The following is a 16,070-nucleotide window of genomic DNA, read 5'->3' as shown; positions in this document are numbered from 1 at the left end:
GCCTGTTTTGTTACATGATTGTTGTTATATATGCTTTATTATTGTATTGTTCCAAATAAGATGTTTTTTCCTCAAGTTTGTTCATTGTAATCTTTTATAAATGCAAGTGTCACAAGGTGGGATCACGCTGTCATAGACATGAACTCTCCCAGTTCTCAAATTAGATAAATGTATTTATTTGATACTGCCCTTGAACAAAACAGGTTACACAGAGAAATAAGGAATAGGAGGGGCAACGCACAACGTAGGGGGGAAAACCCAAGGCTGAATCAGATGATTCAGACGGAGAAACTGAACGGGAGACAGCTGGTTTCAATTCAGCAATGGCGAGGGCAGCTCTTGTAAACGGCGGCCTAGAAGCGGCACCCCACTTCAGTGCATTGACAAGACTACTATGAACCCCACAAACATATTCAGAAACACATTCAAATCGTTTCCTTCCCCCCCCCCCAAAGACTCCTTTGGGTCCCACAGCCAAACAGAAAGTTTTCCCAACTACTACGATTTTGGTATATTTGCATCACTTTAAAACCTATTATGATATTTGCAATTTCCAATTTACCCTAAAATATAGTCATTGTGTTCTACTTTCATTTTTAAAAGAAAAAAGCACTTTAAGTGGCCCATTCCATGAAAAACACAATTAGTTTTCAAATGTCCATGATCACTTCGTCCAATTTATTCTCTTTCAAATATTCATTTTACTTGGGTGATGTATGTGCCATGCTTCCTTATGCTTGGGGACAAGTCTTACTTTTAAATAATCAGAAAGTATTCCATTCGGCTCTCTTTCCATCCTATTTTTCCCCCTCAGAGCTTCCTTTTTTTACGGCCAGGGGCACCGTAATAAATCTTACTGCAGCCTACGTTTTCATAGACAAGTCCATTTCCTTAGATGTACATAACATGAAACGAAGATGAATGAATCTTCACAAAGATCGTTATTTATTTTATACACTCCCCCCCCCCCCAGTCCTATCAACATCCCCAACTATCGTGGTTTTAAAGTCAGAAATGGAACACCCTGTAGAGGTCAGTTGTTCAACCACATACCTGGGTGTATTTCCATTTTGAGGGTCCAATTTGGTATTTTGCTTTTGGTGAGCATGTACATATACAGAGATATATGAGAAGAAGCTTTTCCAAGGCAAATGGCTCACAACAGAATCAATGCTAGTAAAAACTAAAGCTTATACCAGGCAACAAACGTAAGGTCTCAAATACAGAAATCCCCAGGCCTCACAGTAGAGCCTCACGGCACAAGGAAGGCACAGTTCTCCTGCAAAACTCTAAATGAACAAGTTTGAAGAGCAAAAGGCTTGCGCACTTCACTTCTCCCCATTCTATAAGCCCCATATCTCCAGCTTACTAAGACAAAACCAAGAAATCAATAGCCAGAAAACCTTTGGAATGTCTTTATAAGCAGAGATCCATCTAAGGAAAAGGAATGGGGCAAAAACCAGACGGAAAGATCAAATTAGCCACAAGCTTTTACGCTCTCAAAGGGGGGGATGGTAATTTTTTCCTTTCTGTGTCCCAGCAGCCTTTAAGACAACGGGAAACCTATTTTGCGCCCCAAGTTTGGAATCCAGTTAAAATGGAATACAGGTTGTATCGTGGACTTAAGACTTTACAAATGGCAGAAAGGGCTTCTCCTGACCTGAAACATCCCCCACTCACCCCTACCCAATCATTATGTATTGACGAAGAGTTCTGGAGAACTCAAAAGAAGTCTTTATGCTATGCAGTGTTTTGGTTAAGTGAAAAGCCATTACGCTATTGGTTTCTATTTTAGAGTTTTTCCCGTGGAATGACATGCGCACTTAGAATCTCTACCCACAGCAGAGTTCATTAATGCTGTTAATGTGATTGTATTTAAACGGTTAGGAAAGAACAGGCTTGGCCAGGCCATTCCATCCAATTACCAGGAAAAAGCTCTAAGGTTTTGTAAGCGTCGTGATCTGAAGCAACATTAGAGTCCAGGAATAAAAAAATTAAACAAAGTAAGCTCTTCATCTCTTCTCAGCAACTCACCTGGGTTTGTTCAGCACACATGTATCTGTGCAACCTTAGCCCAGCTCAGAGATTCTGCATGTGAATCACGTTTCTCCTGGGCACGTGGCCATTTAGATGTTTTGATCAAATGGAGTCTTTGCATGAGAACAGATATGTTTTGAAAATGAATGGAAACACTCAGGGATGCCCCTGTATATGAGATGGATATACATGGTGCACGATTCACAGTTGTGCAGTGATACAGCATCTGCTGATTGTGGGTCCGTCACGACAACAGGGCTTGATTTGCCTTTGCTGCTCTTTCTCCATGTGGAGCTAAACACGGACATACTATAGTGGCACCTCTATCCTATCCAGCTGCTTCCAACGTCAAACAGTATTTTTGCAATGCTGTTGTGACATTGGACACCCAACGCACAGGTGCCTGGAGGGGTGTGATGCTGCTCCATGGCTGAATCTCCTGGTCCGCCACTAACAGAAGGGCAGATTGCAACGCAAGACCCTCCCATGTCAACATGAGCCGCCTCGCCTGGCGAGTCACAGGCAACTCCATTAAGTTCCACCTCACAAGGTTCTCAATGGAAGAGATAAGCAGAGGCGGTTTGTCACTGCCTTCCTCTGCACAGCAGGCCAGTCCCAGCCAAGCACCGTCCCTGCTTAGCTTTCTGAGCTCTGATGGGATCAAGCTAGGGTGGACTATCCAGTCTGCTACAAGCCTTGCCCGACCAGTGTCACTGGTCCCTTCCATACGGATGCCATTAGACACACACATATTAGTCTTCGTTTGTGCATGAAGGAGACAGAGGGGAAGGCAGTGGCAGAAGGGAATGCACCACCTCAGCCTGCACGTGGATTACATGCTGAAATGTTAAAACAAACTTCCTAAAAACTAAAGAGACAGCACAGCAAGCAAAGAAAGGAGGCAGGAACTTTCTTCCTGCTAAGCTAGCTTTCTGCTTGCAGAGAGTTCTCGACGTGAAGAAACATTCAAAGCTGCACTCTGTCTCTGGCAATCTGAATTGGTGCATTCCGTTCTACCACTGCATAATTCTACCGTCTCGTTCTTCAGCATGCACCAATCTGGTCTCAGGGGGGGCAAGGCTGACAACTAATGTAGCAAAATGGCTTCCGTACTGGGCTATAGTTTAAAATAGGAAGCTGGCTCAGCATGAGCCCCACGTGATGAAGTTGTTGGTCACCACAGCGAGCCACAGGATCAGAACACAAGTGTTTCTGCAGTGACATTACTGCCTGCAACTTGGACAGGCCTGCTTAGAAACATACTGGCTTCATGAGGAAAATTCAGACATCAGAGCCTCGTACGGAGTTTCCTCTGAGCAGGTCTGGTAGCAGCTGAGTCACTGCAGCTGTTTCTCCCTCCCCTCGACTGTTCTTAGGAAGGCTGGACTGAAAAGCAGAACCTCTGCAAGCCCAACACCAATGGCAAGAACACCAGACCAAAACAGGATCCCAAAAGATGCCACCAAGCACTAGGAGGGCTTCTGGAGCATCTCTTGTGTCTTTCTGTCACCATCTTGTATAACAGCTGCAAAAGAAGAAAAACTAAATTGGGAGCAGGGAGGGGGGGCACCAACAAAACCCCCCAGGAAACCACGGGAAAGCTCTTCCTTCCTAACTCAGCCAGCATGTCAATGCGTCACCAATTGCTGGGCAGACCCACAGAAGAAAGAGGAAGACTTCACAAAGCTGAATAATAACCCAAAGAGGAAGGTCTTCACAAGGGACACATTGAGGTTTATTTGACACTTCATCCGGCCTCCAGCTGCTCAGGGAGGGAGGCTCATTTTAGAGGCCGACTGGCCACGAACGGATGGCTTAAAACAACCCTTATTAGGGCCTTGCAAAAAATTTAGCAATGCTTAATGATCTGGACCAAAATAGATTCTGGCCCGACTAGAATCTTGCCTGCTCTTTCCAGAGCATGGCTGAGACTTCTGCTGGGTAATTGCTCCTTCTTCGTGTGTAGAGCAAAAGCACTATCATTTAAAAAACACACACTAATGAGAAATAAAATGCAAGGCTGTGTTTGCCCGATGAAGGTTCTCTACTCCCCCAATACCTTTGGTTCATTCTGCGCACATTCCATTTTGTGATTAAGATGCAGGAGAAAATATTGGAAGGCCTGAAAGCGCTGGAAGAAACAGGATTTCAGCTATCCGCTAGTCAACAATCCCTGTTTCAATCTGAATCAGATCTAAGTCTCATTAGCGGGATGAAAAGCGGATTAACAAAGTTTTCACACACAAGGGCCAGCCCCACCATTCACAAGACAGTTTAAGGAGTTTACAAGAGTAACACAGCTTGCTAGCACACTTTCATGCATCAAGATAGCTTTAGGCAGCAACTACACACTTGAAAAATTCCCCTATTGCTACTGCTAGGAACTTATGTACCTCTAAAATACCTCTAACATAAATGCAGAATCCCTGTTATGCTGGCACCTTATAAAATCAAAGGTCTGCCTCTGGTAGACCAATTTCAAGAATACTAAAAAAAATCCCAGCAAATCGCACAAGAGACTCCAGTTAACACAGATACACGTAGAAAGAAACCATTTTAAAAAAACACTTTCATTGTTATTTTTTTTATGCACAATGTAAGCCATAGCCAGCATCTGACCGAACAAACATACTTAAATTTAAAAAACCAAAACCAAAATAAAACACTCTTTTCAGTCAGTGGTAAACGTGTTGATGGATCACCCTTGAGGAGAAAAATAGTAATATAATATTCCCAGCACATATAAATAGGTGTCTTTTTCAAGAGTAATTACTAACAGACTGGACTGCTGATACAATGCACGAACTAATCAAACACCCCCCATAACATCCTGAAGAAGTCTTCCACTCGCAAAAGCAAGATGATTAATTTACAATGTTTTCCCTCTGCAAAAATTCTTATTTGAAGCCATTCATCTACGCAGCCGCTTGTCAGACCCTGAAAAACCTGAAGACAGTTTGCAGCCAATTATTAAACTGGCCCCTTCAATCCATACTTCAGTGTTCTTAGAATCCAAAGCAACAGTGTTAATATTTGTAAGCGCTTTGTTAATCTCTGGCCTGTCTCTTCAGTCACCTTGATTTCCTAGGTAGCCAGGGACACAACAGCACAACCAATTCCTATGCAAAACAGGGCCTGCAACGTGAAGGTTCCTGCTTGCAGAGGTTAGTCTATCCAGATGCCGTGAAACTAACCAAAGCAGGGGGCGGGTAGGGGAGCTGGCAACTCCGTCACCACTGGCTCTCGCTTCCTCCTCTACCCAATACCACCACCTAGGAGAGAGCTGGATTCTCTGTACTGCACGCTGCCGCCTCCGCACTGCAACTCCTCTATTCGTTACCTTCCAGACAAGCAAGCTTCCAATCTCAAAGGCATCTTAAGAAAATACACACGATCTGCTTCTCTGTCTCCCCGTCCTCCCTTTTGAACTCCATTTCCTCTCTTCATCCATCAGAAAAAAGGCTTGGGAAGAACTCCTCCATCGGGCTCCCCAAGCGCTGCACAACGCACCCATGCTGATTCCAACCGCCAAAAAAAGCCCGCCCAGTTCAGGCAGAAAACTGCCCTTCTCTGTGTTTATCAGATCACTCCTTCCCTTTCCACCTCTTCGCCTCTGACTGACAGGTGTCACTGATCCGAATCAAGGTTTGGATTAGGGGGGGGGGGGTGCATCTGGCTGCCCCCCAAAGGTTTCCACGGCACCTGGTCTACATATATATTGCTTCTGATCTACCAGACCACACAGCCAGCCACTTTCTATCCCTCCAGCTAGAATAAAAGAGGCGTTAAAGGATTGGGGGGGGGGGGGTGAGATGCCTCCTCATCTCTTTCGGGAAAGGTTTTTGACCCCCGGGGCCAGCGAAAGACCCCCGCGGTTCGCAAGGAAAGGCAGCCGGGCTCTTGGGGGGGGCAGCCTGGAAGCCTCCCCGCCCGCGGCGCCTCCGGCCTCCCCCGCCCGCCCGCCCGCGCAGAGCTGCGGGGCCCTCGAGGTTCGCAGGCGGCTCCGCTGCGGGCTTCGCGGCCAGTCCTTCCCCGGGCCGGGGCGCCCCTGCGCGACTCCTTCGCCGCCCGTCTCCCTTTCGGCCACCGGCAGGCGCGCGCGGAGCCTCGGCGGGCCCCGAGCGCGACTGCGGCCGCCCCCTCGGCGGGCCCGTCCCGGCCGGCGACCCCCCGGCGCTTGCCAGGCGAGGCCGCGCGGCCGGGCTCCGCGCCGCGCTTTCCTGGGGAAACAGCGCCCGCCTCTGGCCGCAGCCAAGCCCGCCCGCCCGCCCGCCGCCCTCTTCGGGGGAGGGACGCCGGAGCAGCCCCGGGGCCGCGGCCGCGCTGGCCTACCTTCCTGCACGGCGTGGAAGGGGTTGTTGGCCTCTATGAGCTTGACGGTGTAGGTGATCTTCTCGCTCTGCAGGATGTCATCGTTGAGGCTCAGGTCCGCCACCGCCTGCTTGAAGACCTCGTCGTCCCGCGCCGCGCTGCCCTCGAAGATGGCACCTGCGGGGGGGGGGGGGGGGCGGACAAGCGGCCTCCGTCAGCCTCGAGCGCGGGACGCGGCGCCCAAACGCCCGCGCCTGCCCGCCCAACGCGCCCCGGCGCCCGGCCAAGCACGCGGCCCTCGCCCGACCACGCGTCGACCGGCCAGCCGGACCGACGCGTCGCTCCTGGCCACTCACCCGCCTTCTCCCGGGCCCGGGAAAGGGCAGCGCCCACTCCAGAGCCAAGCGACGGGACGGTCCGGGCGAACCCCTCCGGGCCCGGGGACAGGCGGCAGGAACGAGGTTTCGGAGCAGCCCCCCCCCCGCGCCGGCTGTGCCGCCGAAGCGCGCCCGTGCGCCGCAGAGTGGCCCGGGCCGCGTCCTCGGGTAACTGGGCGAAGCAGAGACGGGCGTTGCTCCCCGGCCGGCCCGCCGTTCGTTCGCCTGCTCGCGAGTCGCCCCCTGCGTCGGGAGGGGGGAGACCGCAGCCGGGCCCCTCACCCAGGCGCAAGCTCCCCGACGCCTCTGCGCTCCTGGGCAGGCTGGCTGTGCCGACTTCCTCGCGGGCTCACGCCGTTGGAAGCGGGCCGCTCCGCCCTTCCCTGGGGCTCGCCCTCGCTGCTCCCCGCACAGCCGCACCTCGGGGGAAAGCCGAGCTCGGGGCTCCGCAGCCCGAGAGCTGCTCCGCTCGGCGCCTTCTTGCTGCGGCTCAGGCGTCCGGCGAGGGGCCTCCCGGGCCGAGCCCCGCTTTGCGCGAGGACGCAGAGCCGGACGCTGGAGCCCCCCGGCCCGCCCGGCGCGCTGCTGCGGAGGGACCCCCAAAGGGAGCTGCGGCCCTCGCGGCGCGTCCGGGCGGCCAGGGAAGGCCAGCTCTGCCCGGGCAGAGGCCCGAGACGCGTTCCGAGGGCCGGACGCCCACCTGCTGCTGCGCGCCGGACGCCTCGGAGGCCGGCCCAAGAGGCCGCCCGCGCGGGCCAGAGCAGGCAGCGGGGCCGCCCCTGCGAGGGAGCCGACGGCCGCAAGTCCCTGCGGCCCACCCCACCCCCCCGAGGCGCCGCAGCGCCGGGCCCGGCCCGCTCCCACCAGCCTGTCGCTGGCGGGCAGGGCGGCCGGGGGGGGGGGCGGGCAGAGGCCCCGCAGCGCCGCCCCCGCCGCCAGGCTCGCCCCCATTCCACACACACACACACACACACCCGCGGGGCTCAGTGGTGCGCGGCGGGCTCGGCCCGGAGCCGCCCCCGCCCTGGGCCCTCCCGCCCCGGCCCGCCGCGGGGCTCCCCCGTCCCTCTGGGGCGGCTTTGCTGGAGGGGGCGGGCTGCGCCCGTCGCGCCCCTCCGGAGGCAAGCGCGGCTGCGGAGGCCGGAGAGCTGCGCTGCCTCCGCTCGCCTTTGCCCAGCCAAGTTCCTTCCCGGGCAGCCCCGGCCGCTGGAGGAGCTTCGCGGCGGCCCCGCGCCGGACCAGCCCCCGCTGGGAAGGGAAGGGGCGCCGGTCCCTCCTGGGCAGCCGCGCGGGTCCGGGCCAGGCCGGCCCGGCAGGAGGGGCTTCCGCGGCAAAGTTTCCCCCGCGAAGGGGAAGGGAAAGAGTTGGCCTTTTTGCCCTCGATTCGGCGTGGAGGGAGAGGCGTAAACAAGTGGCCGGGCTCGCCGCCCGAACCAGCGGCAGCGGCGGCAGCAGCAGCAGAGAGCCCGGGGCAGGTGCGGGCGGCGAGCCCAAAGGCGCCGGCGAGGAAGCGGCGCTCGCCGGGACTGGCGGCCGAGTCAGGCGCCCAAAACTGCCCGCCCGCCGCCCGCGCCCCTAACTTTGCCCCGGAGCCGCAGGCCGGGGGCTCCTTCGGGGAGGCGGGGAGGGGGCCCCGCTGTCCCCCCTGGCGCTGCCCCCGGGCTTCCGCCCCCTCCCCTCCTCCTCCCCTGCGCGGGGGGGGGAGGTGGAGACCCCCCCCCAGCCCCCTCCCCCTCCCCCTGGGCCCCGCCGCCCCCGCCCAGCCGCGCCGGTTCTTACCGATGTGGATGATGGAGTCGGCTCGCACCGAGACGCCCGGCAATATCCACGGGAGAAAGCAGAGCAGCAGCACTTCCATGTCCACCCTTCGCGCAGCGCATCAGCCCGGACTGCGCTGGGGAGAGCCGCGGGGCCGGGGCCGGGAGTGCGCGCGGTCGGCCCCCTCGCCTGCCTGCCTGCCTACCGCGAATCCCTCGGCCGGCCCCTCCGAGCCCGCCGGCCGGTGCGCCTGCAGCCGGGCGCCGCGAGGGAGAGCAGCCGGGCGGCAGCGAGCGGCGAGTGGCCCCTGCCCGGCTCCGGAAGGCGGCGGCGGCGGCGGCGGCGAGCCCGAGACTGGCGCTCCGGAGCGCTCGGGGCGGGAGTGCGCGCGCGCGCCTGTGCGTCTCCGAGCCCAGCAAACTGCGGAGGCCCCCGACGCCCCCCCCGCCGGAGCCACGTGACTGCAGAGCCGCGCCGCTCGCCACAGCCCGGCCGAGGAGGAGGCGGCGGCGGGAGGCGCAGCCGAGGCCGCCGGGCGCCGCTGGGGCTGGGGCTGGGAGCCGGGCTCCCGTTCCCCGGGAGGGGGCGGCGCGTTTCAAGCGGGAGCGCGGGGTTCCCAATGCGGGGGGAGGGGGCACCAGGCGCGGCTTCTCCCCCCGCGGAAGGGGCGCCTCGGCCCAGGGCTCCGGCGAACGCGGGCGGGCGAGGCAGAGGCGCGTGCCTGCGCCCGCCCGCCCCCCGCGCCCCTCCGCGCCCGGGCCGCCCCTTCCCTGGCAACAGGCGGGCAGCCGCGGGCCTGGCCGGCGCTCGCCCGCCTCTCCGGCAGAGGAGCCGCTACCTCGGACAGCGCCTTCCTCCCGCCTCGCCCGCAGAAGGGCCCGAGCCAGGCACAGGTGCCAGTGGGCGGCGCGGCGCGGCGCGGCTCGGCTCGCCTTCAACAGCCGCGAGGCTCGGCGCCGCCTCGGCCTTTCCGCGGGCCCAGAGCCGCCGCGCCCGCCCGCCCGCCCGCCGCCCGTCCCCCCTGCCTGCTTTCCCACCCGCAGCGTCTTTATTCCCGCTCGCTTCAGCCCTTGGCAGCGGCCTCCTTCGCCCAGACAGCTGCGGTCTTTCCGCATCAGCTGCAGAAGCAGCAGCTGGGCGTGTTTGGGGAACAAGGATGAACTCCGGCGCGGGGGCGTCCCCGGACCACGAGCCCACAAATCTTGGCTATTTTTAAAATGTGCCAGTAATGATGCACTGTTAAAACCCTGTCCTGGGGGAGGGATGTATGAAAGGTTACCTGTCTGTTTTTTAAACAACAGCCTTCGATGACATCTCAGGCCTAAACTGGATATGCGAAGACGGATTCGTCTCTTCAAACAAACAAACCGGTGATTGCAGGCATCCAGACGTGAGAAGCCTTTAAATGCACCGCGAGGAACCAGAGAAAAGAAACTCGTTCGGGAGCTGGAGACGTAATTAAAACCACTGCTGCAAAAATGAGTGGAGAAGTTGGGTGTTAACCAGATTATTAAGTCACTCTGTGGGGGGGGGGGGCGCCGCAATGCCAGTTTTTGACCAGCAAGACTTGGGAGGCTGTCCGATTTGCTAGAGCATTGCCAAGTGATGGACCACTGAAACCGGCAGACTACTTGCCGTTAAGTCAGTGGCAAAGCGTTGCTGTGGCAAGCAGCCCCCCAGCCAAAAATTGGCAAGGGGGGGAGGGAGGAACTGATCATCAGTGCAAACCAGCAGATCCCTCACTGCAAGTAGTCCAACATGTTTCAGGCGTTTTAATCAATGACTACTTTCTTCAACCAGTGGTAGATGATTGGAAAATGGGTGGCAGTCATCTTTCCCTGCACTCGTTGATCAGATAAGTGGAAAATGGGAGCTCCTCCGCACATAACCCAATACTATACAGCTCACCTTTTCCGAAGACATGCTGCCTGCCTGTTCCTACACCTGCCAAGGTGAGGGAGACGGCAACCGGAGATACGGCCCTTTGAGTGGTGGAATCCTTGCCCTTGGAACGCGCTTCTCCGAGACTCACCTCCCTGATTCTCCTGTAGGCAGCAGACCCAAGTATTTCATTTTATCCAGGCTTTTAACAGAGGAGTCCCATCTTCTGTAGCCGTTTTTAAAGTGTGCCTCTTTTACAAGTGTGGCTATGATTTTAGCCTGCTGGATGTTGTTTTATGCTGCTTTATGTTTTAGTTGTTTTATGCTGTTCTATGTCCCTGGCTTGCGTTTATGACTCGTTTTAATAATTATACTTATGTTGTTGTTGTTTTTATCATTTTATTGTACTGTTTTTCCTGTATGCGCTGTCTTCAGCAGGTCTCGGGAGAAGTACCAAACACAATTGCTAAGCAGGGGTATTCCTAAGGGTTTTTTTGTTTTTTTTAAACTGTATACCTAAAATATCCTGTGGAAACATGGATCAGACCCTGGACTAGCTTGAGCTCCTTGTCAAGTGTATGTGATGGTAGAAACTGCCATCAAGTCACAGCTGCCTTGCTGGGGTTTTCAAGGCAAGAAACATGCAGAGGTGGTTTGCCATGGTCCGCCTCTTCACCCTGCTGTGTCTTGGAAAGCTCCAATCCAATTGTGATCCAAGGTTGATTGTAATTTTGTGCAAGTAATATATTTAAATTGGATTTTATTTCTGCTTGCTAATGTTGGGGTTTTTTAAAAAAAAAATTTTACCTCACAGTAAAAAAAGTTACTCTCATGTAAGCCTCTGAGGAAAGGAGGGGTGTTGGATGGGTTAGCAATCTGATTGGCTGGTAGCCGGACCCTAGGGGGTGACGTGAACTGGAGTTTTGAGAGAAAGAGTTTCAGTCACTGCTTGTATAACTTGGAGAGAAGTTATTCTAGTTCAGTCAGCCAGACTGCAAGGATCCAATGAGAGCGTCTATGTCTGTGTGTTTCTGAGAGAAAAAAAAGTTATCCTAGTTAAGTCAAGCAACCTGTGTGGAAGCCTGAAAAGGGACTCGTTCTGCCAAGATCAATGAATCTGTGGGGCGTTCTAAGAAATCTCTGCCAAAGCTGGGCAAACTCTGTGCGTGCCTGAGAGAGAGCCTGAGTATATCAGAGTGAGATGTTTATCTATCTAGTTCAGGCAAGCTGTGTGGAAAGGCCTGAGTGAATCTATGTTTGTGTGGATTAGATGGAAGTTTATTCTGTTAGTGAAGACCTGTGTGGAAAATCAGTCTGTGTGAATGGGTTGGCAAATATATGACTGTCTTTGAAACCACCAAGCTTGAGAACTATTCTGAAACCAATATGCTTATCAATACTCTGCAACCATCACACTTAGGTACTTACAAATAAATTCTAGTTTTAAGAAAAAAAAGAACCTGCTTTTACCTCAGCCCACCCCCACACACTGACTGTTATGTCACACTGCCGTCTATAACAAAGCCTTCCTGTAGTACCACTTAAACAGAAGAGGTGAAAGGAGAAAGCCTTCAGTGGCAGAGAAAACCTTTTGGGGAGGCAGCAATATATACAGGTAACACAAACGGGAAGGTGTTCTTGAGGTAAAGTAGAGAATGCCTGAAGCTCTGTGTGATGGAGGACCAGAGCCCTCCTGAGGTATAACAACAACAGCATTCGATTTATATACCACCCTTCAGGATGACTTAACACCCACTCAGAGCAGTTTACAAAGTATGTCATTATTATCCCCACAACAAAACACTCTGTGAGGTGGGTGGGGCTGAGAGAGCTCTGAGAGAGCTGTGACTAGCTCAAGGTCACCCAGCTGGCTTCAAGCGGAGGAGCGGGGAATCAAACCCGGTTCTCCAGATTAGAGTCCTGCACGCTTAACCACTACACCAAACTGGCTCTCTACGTTTAAGATAATGTAAGGAGGAGCTGAATTAAAGGTTCAAAGGCAAAGGTTTTAAAAGATTTTAAAACAGGGCAAACCTTTGCAAGGTGGTTCAAAACTAAATAAATCATTTCACCAATCCTATTTAGCTAATGAGATCTGACATGAACAGTCCAGGATGCAAATATGGGTTTACAGACAGACTTTGTAAGGAATTCTTATTTATTTATTTATTTCAAATTTGTATTCCGCCCTTCCCGCGAGCGGGCTCAGGGTGGATAACAACATATTATGGAATGGGACCAGGAACTTATTTCCTCCTTACTGAGCAGCAGGGTATAAAACTGCGTGACTGCACATTTCCCCTTATATCTCTGTAAACAAAAGGGCAAGAAACTGAGAGTCAGGTTAGAGTCAGCGTGGTGCAGAGGTTAGGGGCTGGTCTAAAACTCTGCAGATCCAGGTTCAAATGTCCACTCTTCCCCTCTTAGCTTAATCTAGCTCATCAAGTGTTGCAATGATCAAATTGAGGCAGGAGAGCCTTGAGTACTTCCTGGAGCGCCTTCAAGGAAGGATGGGGCACCAGGATTTTCACTGACCAGAAATAAATGAGATAAAACAGTGGGAATTCTGTGAATGAAACCCCCTGGAGAATAAGGGGTTAATAGTACACAGGGACTGCGTGGGGAGGACTGAATCAGATCAGGACTGCAGGATTTATGTTCTTTATTTCATTTATACCCTGCCTTTCCCCCCAATGAGGGCCCAAAGTGGCATACAGCAATCTCCCATTTTTCATTTTATCTTCACAGCAACCCTGTGAGGTAGGTTACGCTGAGAGAGTGTGATTGGCCCAATGTCGCCCAGCAGATTTCCATGGCAGAGTGGGGATTTGAACCTGGCTCTCCCAGATCCTAGTCCCATACTCTACCAGCCATGCTGGCTTTCTCAGTACAAGGAGAAGGACATACGAAACTCCTTACGCACACACACTATTTACCAACCTCAGTCAGGTCCCCAGAATTGTCATTGGACCTGAATTGCCTCTCCCAGAGTAGCTACTTTTCATTAAGAAGGGGGGGAAACCCTATGGGAGATCCATTTATGGAGATGCCACCATCTTGTCTCCCTAAGCCTTTTTGGCACTATCCAGTTAAAGTCGAGGGTTCCTAAATCCTTAATCTGTCAGATACGCCATGTGTCATGAATTTCTGGCTGCAGTGTTTAGTGTACCTCTGAGAACATGCAGAGGGGAACCCGTTTTGCTGAATGGTTGCTAGCTGCTTATCTTGCAGGTGTTTTGGGTTACAATTTCCTGGCAGGCCTGAGAACGTGGCCTTGAAGTTTCAGCAGAGACTGCACCAACCTCAAAAGAGACTGAGCAGAGCTCATCCTTTCCCTCCTCCCCTCTTCCCAGGCTCAGCACGCCAAAATCCTAACGAACTTTCTTTCCCACTGGGGGGCGGGGACTTTGACCTATAATTAACCTTGCTTTGCTACCTTGAGTCACTTCAGCCAATGCTCCTGTCATAGCCTCTTGATACTGGTATTCTTCTTTAATAAAGTAACTTTACCTCATACATCTAAGTGATGCAGTGAAGTGCTTGGGGAAAATGCCTGGCAAGACCTGACATAATCCATTGTATTCAATAACTTTCACTATCGCAATGAACAGGACGTTTCGCTGCATTTCACTCATCCTCTGAAATGAAAACTGAACTTTCAAAGAAGGCACTGGGAACCCCTGGGAGCCGCCCCCTTCCTGCCCCACAACTGGCTATGGCCTCCTCTTGTGGGCAGAGTCTGATCTGCCTGTAAGCCCTCCACCAAATGCTTGTAGCCCTCCTGGCTGCAGTTTCCCAACAATTTGCCAAGCGTGGTGTATGCTAGCAAAGGGCAGGTGCCTTTCCTACAGCCTCCTGCTGTTCAGGAAGAGAGATCTATGCCATCAGAGGAGCCATTTTAGAGTGGGGGGGGGATGCTCAGTTCAAAGGCCCGTGCTTGCATACACTCAAGAATAATATTTCAGGAAAGCTGAAGGGCATTTTTTTTTATCCCTCATAACAAGAGCAATGTTATGAACACAATCACTCTTCTTAAATAAAAAAGAATGAAGCAAGCACTCAGGAGAATCACGGAACACCATCCTAACTAGAAAACAAATTACACCGTGATTAGCTAACTCCACTGATTTGAGTCCTAATTCAGTCATCTAAACATATAATTCAATATCTGAAATGTATACCATCAGAAAATCAAGTACCAAATGTGCCATCAAAGAATCTTCCCACAGTCATGTAAACAGGTGGTACATCAAAAATTAATGTTATAAGCAGGGCTTTTTTTCAGCAGGAACACGGGGGAACAGAACCTCTTGAAAATGGTCACATGGCTGGTGGCCCCACCCCCTGATCTCCAGACAGAGGGGAGTTTAGATGGCCCTCCGCGCTGCTGAGTGGCACAAAGGGCCATCTAAATTCCCCTCTGTCTGGAGATCAGGGGGCGGGGCCACCAGCCATGTGACGATTTTCTCCGAGGGCAACCCACTGAGTTCCACCACCTCTTTTCCCAGAAAAAAAGCCCTGGTTATAAGCATACATTTCTTAAAGTGCACAGTGCTCCAAGTATACAGTTATTAATTGCAGGAAAGTCCAAGGTAATTCCTGCCAAAGTTTTGCTAAACATCAGTTCTTTTTGTTGCAGGGCTGGAATCAGAGGGACCGGCTCTGTGGTGCAGCTTCACTCGGCTTTGCTTTTGCTGGACACAGAGCCATCTTGCTCCCTGTGTTTCATCCATCTTCCTCAGAAGTGCACTGAACTTTACTTTCTACCACGTTTTTTTCACACTTGTTGCTGCTCCCATCAGACCACCTGGTCAATAAAACGTAAAGCAAAAGGACAGGGGGAACGGCCCCAAACTCCAAGGCAAAGGCACACTAAGGACACGCCAAAAGACCGCTGCTGCGGACAAGAGAGGAAATTCTGTTCAACTAAAACTAAGAAGAAACTTGATTCTTGTCCAGTGGGTTATTTTTCAGTAAAAGAAATACGCTTTACACTAAGAATTTATTTGTGGCTTTTGATGAAGCTGTGAGCCTTGTGAAACGGGACAATTTAGCCAGGCAAACGGGTTGCCAATCTCCCGCCGGGAGCAGCCGGAGAGTGTGGGCGCCCCCCTGTCTTCCTGATGTGACCCTCGGCACTTGTGAATAAAGCTTTGGATTGCAGCAGCGGTCTTTTGGCGTATCCTTAGTGTGCCTTTTGCCTTGCAATAAAACGCGATTTAAATAAAACAAAAGAGAAAGTAGTCGACTATGCCTGGTCTTGAATCCAATGGTTCAGGTTATTCAAAGGAATGAGCCAGGGGCTAAGGGCCAAAAGCCCTTTGACCCTTGCCCTTTCATTGGCACCCAAGGGCTCGTGCCTCTGGCCACCTCCATGTTTATACCTAGAGACAGGAAGAGCTGGGAAAAAACACCGCTTAGTAGGAGTCTCAGCTGGGAACGTCAGTGGTCCTGCTGCTCTGATGTTCTCACATTAACTCCCCTGTTCCAGCGCAACAGTCCACTCTCGATGTGTCACATTAATAGAAATCCAAAGATACGGAAGAATCTGACCACAGATCCCCAGCACATCTTCGAGTTATGCACGGAACGTTGAGAATTAGCAAGGCTAGAATTAGATGCTCCATCAGCACCAGAAAAGCAACAGCCCTGTGATTCACTTTCCCCCCAATCCCCTCTCACGTCTAGGTAAATTCAACATAAGAT

The 16,070-nt window shown here is 52.9% G+C and overlaps 1 protein-coding gene across 1 annotated transcript in view; it reads right to left on the bottom strand.

Moving 5' to 3' along the window:
* Positions 1 to 8,583, bottom strand: part of GRID1 (glutamate ionotropic receptor delta type subunit 1) — a 1,143,434-nt gene extending 1,134,851 nt beyond the window's left edge. Inside the window, exons 1-2 of the mRNA XM_054982944.1 lie at positions 8,505 to 8,583; positions 6,370 to 6,525 (exon numbers count right to left, since the gene is read on the bottom strand). Coding sequence (XP_054838919.1) covers positions 6,370 to 6,525; positions 8,505 to 8,583 — 235 coding nt within the window. The remainder of the gene's footprint in view (positions 1 to 6,369; positions 6,526 to 8,504) is intronic.
* Positions 8,584 to 16,070: the final 7,487 nt, after the last annotated feature.

Source organism: Eublepharis macularius, chromosome 6, assembly GCF_028583425.1.
Source record: "Eublepharis macularius isolate TG4126 chromosome 6, MPM_Emac_v1.0, whole genome shotgun sequence".
NCBI classification, from domain to species: domain Eukaryota; kingdom Metazoa; phylum Chordata; class Lepidosauria; order Squamata; family Eublepharidae; genus Eublepharis; species Eublepharis macularius.
The sequence above is the reverse complement of the archived record's forward strand: the minus strand, read 5'-3'. Positions and strand labels throughout refer to the sequence as shown.